The 20,240-nt window shown below is 62.0% G+C and overlaps 1 protein-coding gene across 2 annotated transcripts; it reads right to left on the bottom strand.

Moving 5' to 3' along the window:
• Nucleotides 1–68: 68 nt before the first annotated feature.
• CPLX2 (complexin 2) lies at nt 69–15,680 on the bottom strand. 2 transcript variants are annotated; one of them, XM_030229436.2, is made up of 5 exons: nt 15,575–15,680; nt 11,019–11,115; nt 2,326–2,433; nt 1,665–1,840; nt 69–1,493 (listed from the first exon to the last, which is right to left on the bottom strand). In XM_030229436.2, exons 3-5 carry the CDS (start codon nt 2,354–2,356, stop codon nt 1,296–1,298), a joined length of 405 nt encoding a protein of 134 aa, XP_030085296.1. In that variant the 5' UTR covers nt 2,357–2,433; nt 11,019–11,115; nt 15,575–15,680; the 3' UTR covers nt 69–1,295. The 2 variants fall into 2 exon arrangements, with proteins under 2 accessions (XP_030085296.1, XP_030085297.1); XM_030229437.2 differs by lacking the exons at nt 11,019–11,115; nt 15,575–15,680 and adding an exon at nt 4,508–4,547.
• Between the last annotated feature and the right edge of the window lie 4,560 nt (nt 15,681–20,240).

Here is a 20,240-nt window from a genome sequence, read left to right as displayed (position 1 = left end):
TTGAGGCTGATGGGGTGAGGGAGCTGACATGGGCACCCAGGAAAGCAACGGATGAGAAGAAGCCGGAGCAATGTACAAATCCCTTTATTTTATTAGTTCGTCAAAGACTAGTTCGAGCAGGATGGTCACAGCATGTCTGTGGGACCCCGAGCTGCCCGCCACCTCCCAGGAGGGCCCTGGTGAGCGGCTGGGGGCTGTGGCTGAGGAAGCACAGGGAGGGCGAGCACGGTGTGGCAAGAGACGGGCCGGGATGAGGGTGTGCCCCTGCCTCCCCTCGTTGGGGTGCAAGCAGCGGCTCCTGGGACATCCCGGGGCGCTTGCCCAGGGATCCCTTCCCAGGCCCGGGGACCCACGTGTCTAGCGTCAGGTGAGGGCAGCCGGGTACCCCCAGCCCGGGACTGGCCCGGCAGCCCTCGGCCCCGCGCTGGCTTTATTGCAGGGGACAGAGAAGGGGTCCCGGCAGCACGGCGAGGGGCGCCGCGGGTGGCCCCCGGGGACAGTGGGGACTCGGGGGTGGGAGTCTGAGCAGCGGACACGAGGACGCATGGAGCGACGGGGCGCACCCTGGCACAGAGACACTAATGCGAGAACGGGGGCCAGCGGGGCCAAGACACAGACGAGCGAGCGGCGGGGACGGGGAACGGGGCAGGGGGGCCCCTGCCCCGCGCGTGCCTTTGTACACGGTTGGCGGAGCGCGGCGCCCGCTGCTCCCGGTGCTGAAGTATTGCAGTCTAACTGATATGGCTTTAACTATGGGGCCAGAGATGCGGGGAGGGGGGTCCCCTCCAACCCCCCGATGCAGGAGCACACCGGGCAGCCCCGGGGGACCCCCGTGCCCGACGACCGGGGATGGGGGAGCTGCGGGCAGGGCGCCTGGCTTTGTGCTTTGGGCTTGGCCCAGGGCGGGAGGGGGCAGGGGGATGGCAGTGTTGGGGACGGGGGCAGGCTAGCAGAGGCCTACTGGGGTCCCCTGGGAGAACAGAAGGGGCAGGGCAGGGGGCACAAGGAGCCACCCCGAGGGGCCGGTAGGGCCTGGATGCCCCTAGCCTGCCGCGAGGTTACATCAGTGCATTTGGTCCCGGTTCGCCCTGTCCGGCCAGGGCTGCTCCCCTTTGGCGTGGTGGGGGGGCCCTGCCTGGACGGGACGGGGCGGGCTTTTGGTCTGGTTGGGGGACAGGGCAGGAGGGGATGGGAGGGGGTGTGGGGACCCCCTCTCCGGGGCCAAGGGAACTGATGGAGGAGTTGGAAAGAGGGCGCCCGTGCCCCAGCACCCTATGGCAGGGTTGACGGTGCTGTTACTTCTTGAACATATCCTGCAGTGGGCCGGGCAGGTACTTGAGGACGGTGTCCAGGATGCTCTCCTCCTCCTCCTCTTCCTCGTCCCCACAGCCTGCCGGGATTGCCTTCTTGGGGCGCGTCAGGCTGCCCTCACACGGCTGCTCCAGAGCAGCTTTCTCCTCTGCTTCCTTCTCCTCCTTCTTCTTCAGCCCGTACTGAGAGGACACAGGCTCTCAGCAGGGCAGGCAGTGGGCACTGCATGCGCTGTGCCCCGTGCCCATCGCCACTGGCTTGGGCCACCCTCCTCCCGGCCATGCTGGCTCCCTGTCCCAGCCCCACCCCGGCTGCCACAGGCAGGGGCAGGCACAGGGGAGGTGTGTGCCCACCTTGTCACGGATCTGCTGCCGGACTTTCTCCCGCTCCGCTTCCATGCGGGCGTGCTTGGCTTTCCGCTCCTCCTCCTGCTGGCGCAGGGCTTCCTGCCTCTCCTCCTCCTTCTTCTGCGCGTCGGGATCCTTCTCCTCCTCGCCCCCCAGCATCTTCCCCATGTCCTTGGTGGCCCCTGTGCATAACGAGACCCTTGGTTGGTCCCCAAGGGTGCTGCAGCCTGGTGCTGCTGCCAAAGCCCCTGTAGCAGCAGGGAGGACAAGGAGGTCCCTAGCAAGGAGGACCTGGGACTTCCCCAGGGCCACCTGTGCTGAAGCGGGCTGCAGACAGGCTCAGGAGGCTGTGGGGTTGGGGAGTACCACGGGCTGACTGTTCTGCCCTAGTTCGTTGTCAGCTGGGGGAGATGCCAGCAGCTCCTTCTTCAGCACCCAGGGGACCTCCTGGGGAATCCCACTTAGCAGCAGAAGAGCCAGGATTCCCCAGCCAGCCACTGACGGCACTGGAAATGGGAACCCTGGAGGGCTCCAGCAGCAGCTCCCCACTGCTGGAGACACTGCATGACTCTGCCCCTTGCTATGTCCCTCCCACTGCACTATCAGGGTGGTGGGCCAGCATTGCTCCCGAAGGGGGGACCCTTGAGGGGGAACAGCTCCCACTCACCGCCCAGCGCTTGCTTCATGACGAAGTCCATGGTGCCGGTGTGTGCGTGTGGCTAGGCCACTGCCCAGCGCTCATCCAACACTCTCCGGGCTTGCTGACCTGGGCCACCTGTGCAGGCAGAGATGGACAGGTTGGGGATACCGTGCTAATGTTCCCTGCTGCCCAGGCTGAGGGATGGAATGACCGCTGGGGCTGTGCTTTGCACCCTCTGCATCCTCAGCTCAAATGCCTGCCAGGATGGGCAGAGGGAGGTTCTGGGGTCTGCAGGCAGAGAGTGACCTGTGCCTGCTCCCCTCAGCCCCCTCCCTACATCCCTTCTGGCCTTGAGAACCTGTGGAGGCACTAAGGCAGGGACTCCAGAGGGATGTTCCACCTCAGCACTGCCCTTGGTGTGGCACCAGGAGCCCTGGTGTTCTGCTTGGGGGCTGGTGCGATGGGGACCCACCACACCACCATGCACCTTGTGCCCCTGCTTTGTAGGAGGGGGTGACAGACCTTGTGTGGGGGTGCCAGTGTGGCACAGCCAGACCCGGGGTGCTGTGTGTGTGCGTTTGTGTCTATGGCAGCGCGAGTGCTCTGCAGAGGGATGGGGAAGAGGCTGTTGGCGGGTTGCGGCAGTGCTTGGGGGCTGCAGGGGTTGCAGGCAGCAGCCTGTGACTGTGTGTGTGATCCGTGCGGGTGCTGCGGGTGGGTGACACTGTGCAGGGGCACTGCCTGTGCAGGACAGAGCGGGTGCGCGCCGTGCCTGCGCATCTTCCCCATGTCCGCGTGAGCTCTGCGTGCAGCCTGTGTTTGCTCAAGAGGTGTGTTTGCGGGTGCCTGCAGGCTGTGTTTACATGGGGGGTGCGTGCACACACGCGTGTGGATAAGTTTGTGGGGCTGCAGACTGTGCGTGTCCCCGTGATGTGCGGGTTTGCAGCCTGTTTGCAAGCTTGGAGTGCATGCGTGTGCGAGTTTTGGGGTCTGCGGGCTCTGCGGATGTGTGTGCACGCAGGGTTGCGGGCTGTGTCTGCCTGCTGGGTGTTTGTGCTGCGGGTGTGCGTGAGTTTGCACACTCGGGGGGTGCTGCAGGCTGTGTTAGTGTGAGCGTGGGGGGGTTGTGTGTGCAGGTCCGTGGGTTTGCAGGCTGCACGGGGGGCTGAGCACACAAATTTGCAGACTGTGTCGCGTGTGTGTACGTGTGGGGGTGTTGCAGGCTGCTTGTGTGCTCTGTGTGTGTGTGTGCATGCGGGGGACTACAGGCAGAGGGTGTGTGAGGGGGGTGCCCGTGCCCCTCATGTGCCACATGTGAGTGGGGTGCTGCAGGCTGTGCTCGGAGCCTGGGGGTGCAGTTTGCAGCGTGTGTGTGTGTGTGTATGTGCTCGGTGGGTGCTGCAGCCCAGCGGGTATCCACACCTCGGCTCCCTAGAACCCCACTGGGACTGGGGGGGCTGCACGAGCTGTGACCCCGGGAAGTTTGCTGCTGCCAGCTCCGGGGCACCCCGCAACAACGTGGGGGGGCTCCTCCGGGCAGTACAGTGCTGAGCTGTGGGACTGCAGCGGGGGCTTGGGGGGCACCGGGGACGGGGGAACACCGGAGAGCGCAGGGACACCGGAGCCGTAGACAAGGTGCAAGGATCACGGGGAGCACCGGAGCACTGGGGTCGCGTGGCCGGGGGGCTCGTAGCGATAGCGGGGTACGTGGGGCACATCGGGAGGTGCACGGGCGACGCAGGGGGAACACAGCAAACGGGGGGAACACCGGCAGGCACCGGGATACCGGGGCCGCAGAGACGCAGGAGACACGAGGGGGGCCGAGAAGGCGGGGGACAGCGGGGACACGGGACGTAGCGGACACCCAGCATGCGGGGGACACCGGGACCGCAGCGGGGTGCGGGACCCGGGGGGCGCGCCACCGTGGGGAGGGGGGGAAGGTGGGGCGCAGGCACAAGGACGACGAGGGGGGAACCCAGGTCGGGGAACACGCACCGGGGGCGCAGAGGATACCGGGGAGGAGGGGGAACGCGGGGACACGGGGAAGGCGGGAACCGCGCGGGGGGCGAGGGTCGCGCAGGGAACGCGGTGCCGCGGAGACCCCTCTCCCCCCACCCCATCCCGGGGTCTGCGACGCGGGGCCCCGCCCGCCGCCCGGGGCCGCCCGGTGCCGCAGCGGCGGCGCTGTCCCTTCAGCACCGGCACTCACCGGCTCCGCCGCCGCTCGCCGCTGCCGCCGCTCCGCCCCGCCCCGCCCCGCCGCGGCCCGGCCCCCTCCCGCCCCCGGCGGCACGCGTGGGCCCGCCCGGAGCGACACCCCCCTCCACCGCGCGGACCGGCCCCCGCGGGGGCGGCGGGATGCGGAACCCCTCCCGGGAAACGCCGCACGACCCCCGGGAAACGTCCCGGGGAGCCCCGCACCGCTCACCAGGTTGCGGACGGGGCCCCCTCGGACACAACCCCGCAGGGCAAGCGCCTCCTGCGCGGGGTTAATGATTCACCGCCGCGGCAATTAACGGGAGAAACGAGGCATTCATCAGCCAGAGGTGCCCCCAGTCCCGCACCCCCCGGCTCCCTCACTCGACCCCCCGACCCGCAGCTCCCCGGCCTCCTCTGCAGCGATGCGGGGCGGCTGCGGGAGTTTAATTAAAGTCCCTGATAAATCATATCCCCTTCCCTCCCCTTTCCGCCAAGAGCTGCCGCTCGGGGGCCCTAGCTTTGGATTTTTGGTGCTGCTCCCCCCGCGGGGCTCCCAGGGCAGGATTGAGGTGCTCAGGGAGGGGATGCCAGAGGGTCTATAGTGGCATCAAGGATATGATGCCCACAGAGCTCAGAACCCCCTATAATGAAGGGTTCCTGGGTAGGAAATGGGGTGCACCACCCTGCCTGGTCCCCCTGCACCTGCCCGAAGACAGATGGGCTCCTGCAGCCTTCTCTGCAGTGCGGGACAGGACTCCCCACCCTTGTCCCGATGCATAGGGACAGTGTGTGCTCCTCAGAGTGGCAACCGGTGCCTCCTCATTAATCCAGCCCTGGCTTCTTTGAGACAAGATGAGCCCTGAGCGAATCACATCAGTGGTACTTGGAGCTGGGCTTTGGGATAGCCGGTGCTTGATAGTGAGGCTCTGGACTAGCAGTCTGTGGGGGCCCAGAGAGGCGCTGGAGAGGGTCGGGGTGTGGGGTCCTTTCAGGGATGCCCCCACCCCTAAACGTGGGAGGCTGCAGGGAGCTGGGACAGGCTGCAGCTGCCCCCACAAGCCCCTTGGGGTGGGCTGCGGAGATGCTGCAGCTGCTGGGGCTGATGTGGGAATGCTGGAGGTGATGCAGGATGTGGGGCAGAAATGGGGGGACATCTTGCTGCCAGGGGGGCCAAAACTGGCTTGCAAGTGCCACCTCCAGAGAGATGCACCAGCAGATCTGTGCATGAGCACCCACTGCCAGCTCCTGCTTCAACGCATGGCTCCTGCCACGGACAACTCTCAGCACAGGGACAGCACATCAGGAATTTGTCCCTCTTGTTCACCCACTCTCACTGCTCCCAAAAACACCCCCTGGCACAACCCATCTCCACCAGCCCTGAGCCCTCAACCAACAACTCCTTTTTCCACCTCCAAGGTAAAAAAGCCTCCTGCCCTAGTGCCCAGCCCCACCGTGCCTGCTGGCAGCTGGTGGGACAGGCATGTGGGTGGCAAGACAGGCCTGTGCTTGGCCCGTCCGTCTGTCCATCCGTCCGTCCTGCGGCAGCCCTGCTCCGGGCGTTGACGTCAGCGCTCCCGGCAGCCGGGCGGTGGGCGGGCGGCACCGCTCCTATTGTATTAAAAATAATACAGCGGAGCACAAATTCATTACAGATAAGTGTGACAGCCAGGAGGAATTAACGAGCCCGTCTCTCAGCGCCTGACAAACGCCTCCTTTTGTTCCTGGGATGGGTCCTTGAGTCTTTCAATCTTTGGAGATGCCTCGGCTCATTAAGCACATCCTCCTCCAGTAGATCCCAGTGTGCCAGAGAGGACTGCTCCCAGTATCAGCTGAGGCCAAACTGGCAGGGACATCCCTTGTGCCAGTGCCCAGTGCTAAATCGGGCTTGTCTTTCTTGGGAGTTAGTGGCCTGGAGTACTGTCCCCAAGCACTGTCCCCACGTGGGGTGTGGGGTGGCCGGGGGGAGGTGGGCGAGGCAGCCCCCGTCCCTGCTGCTGCGGGAAGCACGAGGCTTGTGTGAGCTGAGGCCACCCACCCCAGCACTGCAGCTGCCAGTGCCGGCAGTGCCACGGCAGCTGCTGGGCTGGTGGGCACCCTGCTCTGCCCTGCTGGCCAGGATTCCTTGGGAAGAGCAGCCAGCAGCCCTGGGGATCGGCTCCTGCCCTGCACACCCCTCCTGTGGGACAGAGATGGATCCAGGGGACCCCCACAGTGCCAGAACTGAGCCAGCTCCAGCTGGTGTTTGGGGGATGCTCCTGGTGCTCGTGCCCAGTGTGGGCACTCCTTTAGGCCCTGCTGTTCCTTGGCATCACCCTGGGCAGTGTCACCTGCTGGGTGCCTGCCTGGAGCTGCTGGGGGAGGCAGGAAGGGAAGGGATGCGGAGAGGTGTGAGGGGCTGGGTAGCAGCACCGTAGCCAAATGGGGGAGGAAGCTCTCAACATCACCAAATCCTGCAAACGCCTCTGTGGAGTCAGCACAGGTGCCAGGACCCCCGCAGTTCTGTGCTCCACTCCATGCTGACATCCAGGGAGGGAATGGGGCTGGCTGGTGCCACCACACTGGCCACAGTATCCACTGTCAGCAACGCCTGAGTGGCACCTGCCTGCTGGCATCGTCCCCATTGTCCCCTGACAGCCAGATGGGGACCCTGCAAGGTCACAGCCTCTGTGGACCCTTTCAAAGCTCCCAGGCAGAGGGAATACCTGCACCCATCCCTGCAGCACTGCCAGCCTAGCCTGCTGTCACCCATTAGCCCAGGGCAGTTATTTCACTTATCCGCCCCCCAACATCTTTGCAGAAAATAATTATTGGTCCTTCTCATTGCACCGAGGGATTAAAAGTGGTTAACTCCATTTCCAAAGGCTTTGTTATGTTGGTTTTCCCTCAGCTGCTGCACAAGGCGATTTCCACAGTGCCACTTAGGCAGCTTTTATCAGGTTGTCTTCTGGAGGTAATTGGGTTTTTCAGGAGCCTGTTTAAAATTCGTAACCCAGCCTCTTAAACAAAACAAAAACAGCAGCGCGGAGAAGAGGAAGAGGCAGCACGAAACATGCAGCAGCTGCAGCCTCTGAAGAGCAGCTCTGGTCCCTTGGGGCTGGCATCCGGCGGGGGCAGGGACAGGGACAGGCACCAGCCGTGCAGTGGGATCAGTCTGGAGACAGCCCCTCCAGCTCAGCGGCTGAGCACAGACTGCTCGGGGACAGCGGGGACCCGGCGTCACTCCCTCATGCTGTGCTCAGGGTGAGGAGACTCTGTGGTGCTCAGAGCCACCACATCCAGTCCCTGGGGATGCCGGGGCCACCACTCTGCCCCTGCAGCAAGTCACAGACACCCCAGCACACGTGGGAGAGACCCCAGCACCCACTCAGCCCTTGTCACACCCATGTCAGACATGGGGTGCAAAGGTGGTCTCTGTTTGCTCAGCACTCACCAGGAGCCCTGGGGCTGGTGGGGAGGGAGGTGGGCTCATGCCATAGCCTGATCCCCACTCCACCATGAAGCTCCCAGCTGTGGCAGGGCTCCCTGAGCTCACCAGAGAGGGATAGTGCAAATCGGCAAAAAACCACCCTTATGGGGTAACTTCTGCTAGCCCGAGCCCCGGGGCTCTCCCTGGCTCTGGGCTTTGTTGGCTGGCTTAGGGGGGATCCTGCTGCCCACCCTGTGCACCCCTGCAGCCAGAGGGGTTTTGGGCCGACACTGCAGCTGTTGCTGCTCCCCTGCATTACTGCCCATCTGCATTGCTGCCGCAGCCCTGTCACTGTCACCCTGGCTGACCTGCCTGCCCTCTCCTCGCTGGACAAGGGGTGCACTGGGCACCCCCAGCCCATCCCTGCCCCTCTCGGTGCCATGGGGTGCAGTGTGGTTTGGGGGCAGTGGGTGGCAGGGGGCTGCCACAGCAGATGGGCGGTGGGGCCGGATCACGGGACTGCTCCTCACAGGGCTGTCCCCGGGGGCCATCCACAGGAGCCGGCTGTGAGCTCACCCTTGCCGGGCCCCATCACACACCTGCTCCTCCCAGCCCTGCCTGCAGGCTGGGGAGGCTGCGGCTGACCCAGGGATGGGGCGAGGAGAGGACTGAGCCCGTAATTCCAGCTGTTCCTAGCATGGTGGTGTCCCAGGAGGGTACCAGAGAGAGAGAGGGGTGCTGCTGAGCCCTCCAGAGCTCCCCAAAATTGCCATCTACACCTACATCTGTGTCACACAGTGATGCAGGGGCTGAATCTCCCAGCAGGACCTCTCAAGGGGACAAGGACTCAGCTCCAGGCTACAGCTAAGAAGACTCCAGAGTGGCTGGGCTGTCAACCATGGTGTGACCGAGCACCTTGGCTTTGCCACCATTGCTCTGTGCCCTCTGCTCACCCAGCCTCGGTCTCAGAGCCACTCAGAACCCCAAGGAGTCCAAATGAGCACTGGGGCACACCAGAATGGACCTGTGAGTACCAGGGGGACCCTGCTGGGATGGACCTGTGAGTGCAAGGGGGACCCTGATGGGATGGACCTGTGAGAGCCAGGGGCACCCTGCTGGGATGGACCTGTAAGTGCCAGAGGAACCCTGCTGGGATGGACCTGTGAGAGCCAGGGGCACCCTGCTGGGATGAACCTGTGAATGCCAGGGGGACCCTGCTGGGACAGACCTTGCCACTGGAGTGCTGCAGTGGTGACTCCTCATGCCCGCAGCTCCCGGCTCCCTGAGTGTGTCCGGTGCCTCTGTGCTGTGCATTATTAAACAGAGGCACTGCAGCCCCTCGCTGTTTATCCTGGTGTGGCTGCAAGGGGACAGGCCGTGGTGGCTCTCTGCAGACTCAGCTGCCCAATTAAGGCTCTCTGCAGGTCTGGCCAGCTCCCCAAACAGGTTTATGACCCCTGGCCTTAATCACCTGGCCGCTTCCAACCCCCCATCCATATAGGATGTCTCCCACTTCCCTGTGGAACAGACACTGTGTTCACCTTGGTGCTGTCACCTAGGCTGTGCTGCCCTGCCCTCGCAGCAGGGACAGCCTTTCCATCCCCACGGCCTCTCCAAGGGCACGCTGGCGCCGAGTCCACCCCATCAATATTTATGGCAGGCACGCACACCCGCAGCTCTGCAGGGGCCGGTGTGGAGCCGGGCTGGGCACAGCACACCAGACTCGGCTTGGGAAGCAGACAAAAACCCCCTGAGCTCCTGTGCTGCCTCCCCAGCCCCTCACCCTGTGCACACACGGATTTTCGTCCTTGCCACACTGACAGGGCACGTGCAGGCACCGCTGTCTGAGGTGGTCAGGAAGGTGTGGGTAGCGGATGCACAAGGATCATCTCCTGGCTCTGTGTCAGCATGGGATTTGGGCACCCACTCCCCACAGAAAGCCTCAAAGTGGTTATATCCACCCTCATTTCACTGGCAGGAAAAAGACAGGAAGGACAAGGGCATGTTTGGCTCAAGGCTGGACATCCAGGTCAGAGCAGAGCAATGGCAGCCCCCACCTGTCCCCTCTCCAGCCAAAACACCCTAAAAAATGAGACCCTTGGCACTGCTCCCCTGAGGTTCAGCCTCATGCTGACAGAGTGGTGCTTTTGTAAAGATCCTGTAAGCTCTTTGGGGCACCTGAGTTGAGGACAGAAACTGGGGTGCTTTAACCCCTCTCTATACCACCAGTGCTGGGGAATGGGAGGAAGTGAGGAGCAGGGATGCTTGACCCAAACTCCCAGCCTGGCTCTGGGAGAGCACCTGCCTGCTGCGTGGGAAGGGCTCATTGTATCCTGTGAGAGGGGAGATTTGGGAGCCCAGAATGCCCCATGGCCTAGGCAACAGAGCTGGATAAGGGGGACAACACCAGGGGCACCCTGATGGCAGCAGATGGCTGCATGGTGGGGGCTCCATGGCAGCGTGGGGGGACATCTGGGTGCCTGGGCTTGGGCCAAGCTGCAGCTCAGTGGGAGCAGGATGAGCCTGAGCTGCCCTAGCTGGGGAGGTGGGGAGGGGACACCAAGGAGTAGCTGGGCTGGGTGTGGGGCTTGCTGCCCACCCCAGCTGCCTGTGCTGGGGGTTTCTGCTGTGGCGTGACGCCGGACAGGCACCGTGCTGCTCCAAGAGCTGCTGGGGCTCGGGCCAGAAAATTCATTCTTGGCTGCTTTCAGAGGGGTTTGGCTCGTACCTTTCCCATCTGGGGGCTTTCAAATGGAAAAAAAAAAAAAAAAAAAAAAGAAGAAAGAAAAAAAACCCTGGCCCTGTGCCACCTCCACAGCCACCATCCTTGCCATGGTCTCCAGGTGGGACTGTGCCCAGCATCTGCTGAGAGCCTGAGCTGGTCCTCACTCCCACAGCCTCTGCCTGCTCCTGAGCTGCTTCAGGTGCCTCTTCCCTGCATCAAATTGTCACCAAGATGAGCCCCCCCCCATCTTGGGTGACCTGACTGGCTCCGCTGAGGCAGCCCCAGGTGGTACCTCTGAGCCTCCCCATCCATCCCATGACTCTGCTGTGCCCCCCATACCATGGGGAGTAAAATGTCCCCCAGCCCCCCAAGAGCCACAGCGCTGCCTACCTTGGTGTGTGCAGCACCAGGAGCCTGCTGCTTCAGCACCTAACGCAGGGGACAAGGACCTCGTGGGGGTGGCTGGGCATCGCAGGGAGAGCAGGGCCTGCAGAGACACCAACAGCGAGAGCATGAGTGCCTTGGAGGGGCCACAGCACCAGGTGGCACAAAGTGGAACCACTTGATGGGGGACAGACAGAGCACACCACTGCTTGCTGCTCTCTCCACCACCTGGGTGGGTCTGTGTGCTCCCTGCATCCTGATCTCCAAGGATGGAGCAACCTGCTGCCCAGAGCCACCATCTCCCTGCAGGTGGGAGCCCAGCAGGGTGTGCAGAGGGTGACAGGCGGCAGGAGGTGGCAGCTCATCACAGTCTTTGCCCTCTCCTGGATCAGGCACCCACTCTGCTGCTGGCAGAGGGCTCCTGGCCATCTCTGCAGGTACCTGGCAGCTCGGATGCCTTCATTAAAAATTTAGAGGGCTCTCAACTCTTTAAGGGTTTTAAAATTTCACATTGAGTCTGCCTTCCTTAGCTTGCACATGATGAATTTCTTCATTGGAGAACATAATGGCAAGTTAAAACAAGCCACCAGACAAAAGTCCTTGCTCAGACTCAGCAACTGGAGGAAGCCTGATGCTGCTTTGGGCTCCCCCCTCCTGCTGGACCTCAGGAAACTTCTGTCTGGGGATATCATCCCTTCCTCAAATGTCCTTGAAACCCTCCCTGTGCACTTTGGGAGATGCAGGGGGATGCTGGCCTGGGCAGGGGCTGTGCAGGAACCTGGGTACCAGTTCTGGGTGCCACGCTGGCAGTTCCTGGGGTGAGTTGTCCCTGTGGTGTGGCTCATGTCACTGACATGTGACATGGGCGCGATTTCTCCTCTGTAACTTGAGGAGCAGGTTCCTGGGGAAGTTACTAATTCATCCTGACTTCAAGCAAAGGCTTTTCCTCCACCCTGGGGAAGGAGGGAGGCTTTGGCAAATTGGAGATAAATATATGACCCAGGGGAGCCAAGGGAAACACAGGCAAACACTGACGCTGTGGAGGAGCAGGGGCTGGCATGATGGAGCCTGCATTTTGAAAAGCTGTACAGAGCAGGGATGCCTCATCCCAACCCTGAGAGCAGGAGGCACTGACAGCCCCGGGGAACAGGGTTTGGGGAGGTTGGCTGTGGAAAGAGGCAAAGGGTCCCCAGTGGGACCTCAAGGAGACCCCAGAATGGTGCCTGGTGCCCTGGGAAATGCAGAGAGCTCAGCCTGCAAAGAGCTCAGCAGCAGCATGAAGGTGACCTTTGCTGGGGACAACCACTGCCTCCTTTGGGATGTGGGAAGGCTCTGGAGCAGGGTGAGAAGAGCTGCAGAGAGCTGCAGGGATGTGCTCCTGGAGGCATCTGGTTTCCAGACAGCGCCGTGCCAAGGAGACAGCTGGGCTGGGACAGAGGCAGATTGGCTCTGCTGCCATGGCCTGGGTGCACATCAGCAGATATTTGTTTGCTGAAACCCCAGAGGGTGGGAAGAGCAGGAACACCCTGCCCAGACACCTGAGAGAATGCAGAGAGACCTGAGGGGTGCTGCTCTAATCCCTGCAGGATATTTTTTATTTCAGCCAGACCAAAGAGTTTTTTAATCTCCTTTGCAATAGGCAGAGCCTGGCAGTACCATGAAGATGCATCTCACCGGGACAGCTGCACTAGCTCAGTCTGTCTGTCTGTCTGTCCAGGCAGCCAGACACCAACCACAGCCAAAGCAGAGGACAGGGAACAGCAGAGCAGGGCGATGGTGCCAGAACACCCCCAGCTCCAGGGACAGCAGTGCCCCCAGGTACTGGCAGGGATGTTTTCATCCAGTCTGGACACAAGACACAGTATCCAGGGAAAATTTAATGCTCCAGATGAGACATTAATGAGTCCACAGCTCTTCTGCTTTGAACATCCAGCTCTCAGCACCCTGCTTGAGTAGCTGAGCTTGTCCCAGTGTCTGAGAGGAGGAGGGGAGGCTGGGGAAGGAGGAGGGTGAGCAGTGAGGTGCACAGGCTGAGAAACTCAGGCACATCTCAAAGCACTTCCCCTGCCTAAGAGAGATGTTCCTGGGGCCTGCCTTGGGTCTGGCACCAGTTTGGGCAGCAGGTGAGAAGGAGGATTCAGAGCCACAATGCTTGGGGACAGCCTGTGCTGGCAGTGTGCTGTCCTGGCTCTCATGCAGGGGTGCAGAGGACTCAGGGTGCCATGCCACACTGAGCAGCTCCCAGAGGCATTCCCCAGTTGAGGTCTGTACCTGAGCTGCCTTGCCTTCAAAAAGCAAAGACCATCAGCCTCAAACATCTCAATTCCTCTGGCACAATTCCTCTCACCTCAGACTGGGGCAGGTCTGGGTTGCACCATTGTGGGGCTCTGGGATTTCCCTGAGATGAGCAATGTTTCTGAGCCTCTGGGGACTGTCACAGAGGGGCTGGTGACACCACTTAGGGAGGGATGGACCTGCTGGTCTGGCTGTGTGCAGGAGGAGCAGGGTGGTGCAGAACAACAAAGGTGGCAGTGGCTCCTGGCCAGGCACAGCCTGGAGAGCCCACAGCTGGACAAGGCAGCTGGTCGGGGTCTCTGCAGGCAGGAAGGCTCTGTGGGACCAGGAGAGGCAGAGGGGAAAGCTCCTGGGACGAGCGAGCGGCGAGCACTCAGGCGAGAGCAGGAGCAGGAGCACGGCTTGTTTACCCTGGCTGAGCAGGCCTGATTGCTCTCTATAAATACACCCAGAGAATAAACAGCAGGGAGGGAGAGGGAGCATTTAAACTCCAGGATGATGCTGGCATAAGAACAAATGGGAAGGCCTGGCCAGGAACACAGAGGCTGTGGGCGAGAGCAGAGTTCCTCTGGCCACAGGGAAGATCCTCTGGGTCCAGCCCTGGCTGCTGGGGAAGTGTGTGATGCCCAAGGGCTTGGGCTCGGTGCCATGCAGCCTGGGCTGCAGTGACCATGCTCTCCTGTCGTGCCAGACCTCCAGAGCCCCAGGCCACAGGAGCACACTGGTGCCCAGGGGTAGGAATGGAGATGTGCCACATTGCAAGTGATCACCGTCTCTTCCCCAGAGGGGTTTTCCACAGGGACTTCTCATTTCCAGAGCATAAACCAGGCTGGGCAACTCAACACAGCTCCCCTTGGCTCCTGATATGGGCTTGGTGGGCTTTGCCTGGCAGCAGCCCCTGCAGAAACCCAGGGAAGAGCCAAGGTGTGAACCACAATCATCCTCCAGGGCAGTGAGGTGTTCTGAGCTCTGTCTGCTCGGGGTCATTTCAATACTAATGTCATCAAGCAAGGCAACAGAAGAAACAAACACTCGGCCCACAGCCAAGTGAGACTTTGAGGCATTTTTCTGTGCCAGTTTGTCTCAGCTGAGCCATCTCCAGTTTCCCCAGGAGGGTGAGGGTCAGACACTGTGAGCAGTGGTACTGGATGGGGACTCAGCTCCTTTGTTTCCATGCTAGAGCCTGTCCTGGCAACTCTTGGGGTTCTGCAGCCTCTGAGGCACGAGGGCAAGTTTGGCAGGGAGGGCACCTCTCCGTGCCCTGAGCCCAGCCCATCCTTCCTCATCCTCGATTTGCCAAACCCAGCCCCTCAGCTTGACTCCAGTCACTCCGGTTCCTTCACCAGCCCTGGCCAGCAGCTGGTGGAGCCCGACTACAGAGCCTGGCTGGTTGCAGGGAGAAACCCTGAGCCTTGAGCCCTGTTCTGAGCGACGGTGCCAGCCCTGCCTCTGTGCTCTGACTCACCGCACCGCCAGCCTCGGGCAGTGGCTGCCCGGTCACGCTCGTGCCATGCGGGTGGCACTGCCACCGCGTGCTGCCAAGGCCCGGATCACGGCAGCCACCTGCCCGTGCGCTGCAGCCGTGGTGCTGGGGACACGGTGGGGACAGGGGCTGGACTGTGGGGCTTAGGAGGTGCCTCGTAGGGACAGTGCAGAGGGGAGAGGGGTTGAATCTCAGGGGACTGGGAACGGTGAAGCTGGACTGCTCCACGAGTGGTTGGACTTAGCCGTGGAGAGCTGGGTGGAGGAGGGAACCTCTGATAGGGAGGCACGGGAAGAGCCCGGCAGGTACCGAGATCCCCACGGCAGAAAGGTGCACGCAGCCTCCCGGCTGCGGGCAGGGGGTGATGGCGGGATCAGGTCACATCCTCTCCCTGCCCAGAGCCCCGCTGGGGCTGGGAGCACCCCCGTAGGGGATGGCCGGACACGGAGGGGTATCCAAAGCCCGGTCCGGGGGTGACAGCCCTTCCCTGCACACCGGCGTGTCCCCCCTCCCCAGACCTGCGGGTGGGCAGCCCGGGGGCGCGCCGCTCAGCTCAGCATCTCGCACCCGCATCACCTGCATGGCTCCCCGCATCCCGCATCACCTGCATCCTTCCCCGCATCCCGCCCCGCATGCCGCATCCCGCCGCTCCGCGGCCGCCGCCCCGTTATATAAGCCGGCGGCCCCGGGAGGCTCGGCGGGCCGATCCCCGCGCCCGTGCCCGGCCCCCCCGGGCTCTGCGGCACGGCGGGCCCGGCACGGCCCGGCCCGGTCCCGCACCCACCTGGCTGGCTCGGCGCAGCTCCGGTGCGCCCCGTCCGCCCCCGGCGCGGAGAAGGAGCCGCCGCCGGAAGGGAGGCGGGAGCCGTAGCGGTACAGGGGGGGCCCGGTGCTGGCTCCCCCTCCGCCGCACGGCCTCCCGGGCGGGGCCGCCTCCGTGCCCGCCTCCGGACCGCCCCACGCCCCGGGCGGCAGCCCCCGGCCCGGCCTTCCGCCCCGGTACCGGGCGGGTTCCCTCCGGTACCCGGCAATTGCTTCTCCGGTACTGAGCGGCAGCCCCCCCCTCTATTCGACCATCCGCCCCTGAAACCCGGCTGTGCCCCCCTCACCCCGCATCACCCTCGGTATGAAGCGTCTCTCCCAGCAGCGCTTGTGCCTCCGGTGCCATGACAGCCACCCCCAGTGGCCATGTCTTCCTGTACCCCATTTCTTGGCCACCCGTTTCTCCAGTGCCCAGCAATTACCCCACTCCCTGGCCATCCCTCTGGACCCCTGAACCTGCCAGTTTCTCCCCATCCAGCAATTCCTTCTAATATCTGCTCTCTCCCTAAGGCCCCAGTGCTTCGCTGCCCCCCTGAATTGGTGATTCCTCTCCTGTGCCACTGCTAAGCCCTCCAGAGGATGGGTCTCTAGACAGGGCACCTCTGGGTGTCTCAGGTGCCAGCAGGGCTCCCCAGATGAGTGATTCCTGCTGCACAAAGCCCTTGCCCAGGCTCTCTTGCAGGGTGTCCTGAGGATGGGGGTGATGAAGAGCCATGAGATCAATGGAGCCTGCAGGGCTCACAGAAAAGCCAAGGGGGAGCAGAGGAGGTGGAGGGGCTGGAGCAGGGGCTGCTCTGGGGGCTGCAGAGCTCCAGGATGGGGACATGGCCAGGCTGGCCACGTGTTGCTGCATGGGGTGGGGAACACCAGAAGGAGGGAGTGTGAAAAGAGCAAGAACTTGTCCACTTTAAGAGAGGCTTTGAGAAGGCAAAACTCTGGTTCAGGAATTGGTGCAGGGCATGGTCAAGAGGACTGCAAGATCCCACTGGTCTGAGGGGCTGGAGCTCATCCTCCCCCTGCCCAGTCCCTGTCCACAGGCTGCTCCCTTGTGTTCCTGGCAGGCAGCTGAGGCCCTTTTCCCCCTAGATTTTATTTTGGGTTTGTGGATGCTCAGAACAGCTCCCACCAAGCCCTGGAGATGCTCTGGGGTTGGTGCTTTTTGAGGTGGGCTCCTTGCCTTGCAACTTGTCTTTGCAATATGTTTGGGATCTCGGATCGCTCTCTGAACAGGGGGTCCTGTCTCTCCCTCCTGAGAAGGGGGTGCAAGACAGCTGTGTCTTAATGCCCCAGGAGGGCTCAGCACCACGGCCCCAGGGGAGTTTGCTGCTCCCATTCCCCACCCTGAGGAATCCCTCCTCCACCAGGCATCCTGGCAGGGTCACATGCGGGTCACCCGGGAGCCACCTCCGGTTGTCCCTCCCTGCTCCCGCCGTGCTGCTCGTCACATCACGCAGCAGCTCGCTGCACCACTCCTTCTTGCAGGGCTGCTGCGGGATGGAGAGGCTGATGAATAAATCAATCCCCCTCGGTGCTGAGGCTGCAAAACTTGGATGCGAGCAGAGCAGCAGCGCCGGGGCTGGCGGCCTGACGGCCGGGGTGGCACCGCTTGTGAATTCCCCCCATGCAGCCGCCGCAGACAGAGCTGCTGCTGCAGCCAAGTGGGCAGCTCTGATTGCCTTCCTGACATGTTTTATTTATCAAAGCGCTCAATATGCAGCTCTCTCCTGCTGTCCCACATTTCCCCCAGATTCTCCCGCTTGGAAATGGGAGCAGCGGTTTGGTGCTGCTCCCATTTCCAAGCGGGAGAATCTGGGGGAAGGAGCCTTGGGGTGCTGCTGGCTCCTCTTGGGCTCGGGGGGCAGTGGCCTCGTCACCTCCCCGCCGTAGGCTCCCGATGGCCCTGCCACATGGCTGTCACCAGCTGCCACCCTGCCGAGGACAGGGGTGCCTTGCTGCGAGCAGAAGGAAGCGCTGTGCTGGCCTTTCCTGAGCCCAGGGAACACTTTTAAAGAGCAGCCAGGTTTTTGGTCCTCCTCCTGTGCTTTGCCAAGAGCAGCGGTGCCCCAGGCAGATGCCAGGTGCCCCAGGAGGCTGCTGCCGTGCCTCTGTTCGTGGCAGAGGCTGGCTTTGACCTGGTCCTGGCCAAACTGGCCGCTGTCCCTGGCCCATCCTGGCTCCTGCTCGCTTTCCTCCATAGCCTCCAGCTGCCTGTGCCCGAGGAGCAGAGGAGGGAGCTGCAGGGTGCGTTTCTGCTGCCTCGCTGCTAATAAATAAACCCCAGTAATGAGTTGGGCTCTGGCGAGCGGGCAGGTAGTGGCAATAATCCCCCAATTAAGTGGATGAGGCAGACAGTTAAGTGCAGAAAACCCACAAATAAACAAGAAGGAGAATAATATAGGAGCAGGGAGGAGCTGGTGTCTGGGTCCCTCAGCCTTTCCCCCGGCAGTGCCAGGAGCACTCTGGGAAGTGTAGTTCTGCCTTCATCCTCTGCCGACATCCTCCTCTGCAGGGACGGAAATCCCGAATTTTCAGCCCGTTCCTCCGGTTGCACCAAGGCTGGGCGCTCCATGGAACAACAGGGCAGTCAGCCCTGGGGATGTGGAGCAGGACAGGAACGTAGCTCTGACGGGAGCCTGTGTGCACTGAGCATCCCTGCCGAGATGGGAGCCCCCGGGGCTCCGAGAGAGGAAGCCCTGCCAGGCAGAGACTCCTTGGGGCTGTCTCCATGCCACCAGTGTGGAAACTGAGGGATGGAGAGGCTGCAGCTGTGGGATGGCCGCTTTGCCTTCTCACTCCTGCCATGCACGTGTGAACATCCCTACCCTCGAGCTTCCTCCGGGTGGAAATATCGGCTTGGAGAGCTTGACAGAGGGTGCACTGTGGAGAATGGAGCTGTGCAGGGGCCGTGCTGGATGCTGGCACAGCACAGCCTTTCTCCTGGAGCCCCAGACGGACACAGAAACCTCAGTGAGAGCAGATGCCTCCCCGGCTCTATCGATCCGGCCGTGGGCTGTGCGTGCCTCATGCTGGACTCATGGTGATGATCAATACTCGTTTTTCTCCCCAGCCTTCACCTCGCTAATGGGAGCCACCAGCCCTGACACCAGCCCAGAAGTGCCAGGAGGAGATGGCCTTGGGTGGGCTGGAGTTGGACCCACTCCTTCTTTGCATTCTTAGGGTGAGGGTCCCCAAGAGCTGCGGTGCTGTCACAGCCTGGGGCTTTGCCACCCGGCACCGGTGAGCTGCTGGCTGCCATGGCTACAGGGACACTGGACACTGGTCCCCAGCTGGCACTGGGATAGCTGTGATTAGTCATAAACAAACATTTTGGAGCAAAGGTCCAAGGGCTTGTGGCGTGCTGGGAATTTGCTCCCTGCAGGGACACGTTTCACCCTCCTCAGCAGCCGGAGGTGGCTGCGCAGGTGCAGTGCAGGAGGAGATGCTCAGCTCCTCAGTTCTGCCTGTGCCACTGCAGGTTCCTGGGAGGATGTTCCCACCGTGTGTGGGTGGAACAGGGAAGCCCATGGTGCCAGGGGCCAGGCTGCAGTGCCAGGGGACACGGTCCCATTCTGCCTGGTGGCAGGGCTGCTGATGGTGGCACCACGGGGGTTTTTCCTGTGCTGGCAGCAGAGGGGGGACTCATGAGAGGCATAATAATAATAATCCCCACGTGAAGTATAAGAAAAGAAGCTATTTCAGTATTGCCTCCTCCGCCTGGTGAGCCCACAGCCAGGCCTCTATCAGGAAAGGGAATGCAGATAAATCAGCCATTCTCCTTAGGAAGATGAGCTTCTACCCCTCACGTGGCACCAAACCTTGGTGGGAAAAGGTGCTGGTTCCTGGTGAATGCTGAGGTACAGCTTGTCACAGACACAGATACAACCTGCCCACAGACCCAAACGTTGGGCAGGAAGTGCCTGGCATCAACTCAGCTGCCTGGATCCCTGTGATGAATTTCCCAGAGACAGCAGCAATTCCTGGAAATTTTCTTCTCTGTGTCTGTGCACACAGTATCTGGGAGCTGAACTCCCTCAGTGGAGAAGGGGAAAAAAAAAGACCAAGAGGAAATTGAAGAGATTGGGGTTTTGATGCCTTCTCCTTTGAACACAGGGGCTGAGCAGTGATGGGTGAGGGGCTGTAAGATGGAGCATGCACATTTTACACCGTACACATTTGGGAAAGCCAAGCCAGCCTGCATGTGCCCTCTGTCCTGTTTTGGAGGGCAAGAGCTGCCCTTCATGGCAGACTGCAGAAGATTGATGTGTTTTTGAAGGCAAACCGGAGTTTTTGCCCTGAAACGGTGTGGGTGCCTGCTCCGAATGCTAAACAGCTCCTTGGAAAGCAGTTTCAAAGAACAAAGGGGAGCAGGATGGGGGAGCAGAGCAGTCAGCCCCTTCCTGTGCCCCCTGGAGACTGCACTGTCTCTTCCCAAAAGTCACAACAGATAATCAAACTCATAGGAAACCCCCCCCAGGAAGTCTGGCCCGTGGTTCTGGGGGTCTGGCTGGTGGAATTCCCCCCTCAAGAGGTCACAGCCTGTTTTGTGGTGGCCAAGATCCACTCCTGGAGGATCGTTTTGGGGGGGCTGTGGATTTATTTTGCAAGTAGCTGCCACTAGTGGGACATGC

Source organism: Serinus canaria, chromosome 13, assembly GCF_022539315.1.
Source record: "Serinus canaria isolate serCan28SL12 chromosome 13, serCan2020, whole genome shotgun sequence".
NCBI classification, from domain to species: domain Eukaryota; kingdom Metazoa; phylum Chordata; class Aves; order Passeriformes; family Fringillidae; genus Serinus; species Serinus canaria.
The sequence above is the reverse complement of the archived record's forward strand: the minus strand, read 5'-3'. Positions and strand labels throughout refer to the sequence as shown.

Coding starts and splice junctions, on each gene's coding strand:
- CPLX2 (XM_030229436.2), bottom strand. CDS start 2,356: ATGGACTTCGTCATGAAGCAAGCGCTGGGCG. Junction 1,841..2,325: donor CATGAAGCAAGCGCTGGGCG/GTGAGTGGGAGC, acceptor CGTTATGCACAG/GGGCCACCAAGGACATGGGG. Junction 1,494..1,664: donor GGCAGCAGATCCGTGACAAG/GTGGGCACACAC, acceptor GTGTCCTCTCAG/TACGGGCTGAAGAAGAAGGA.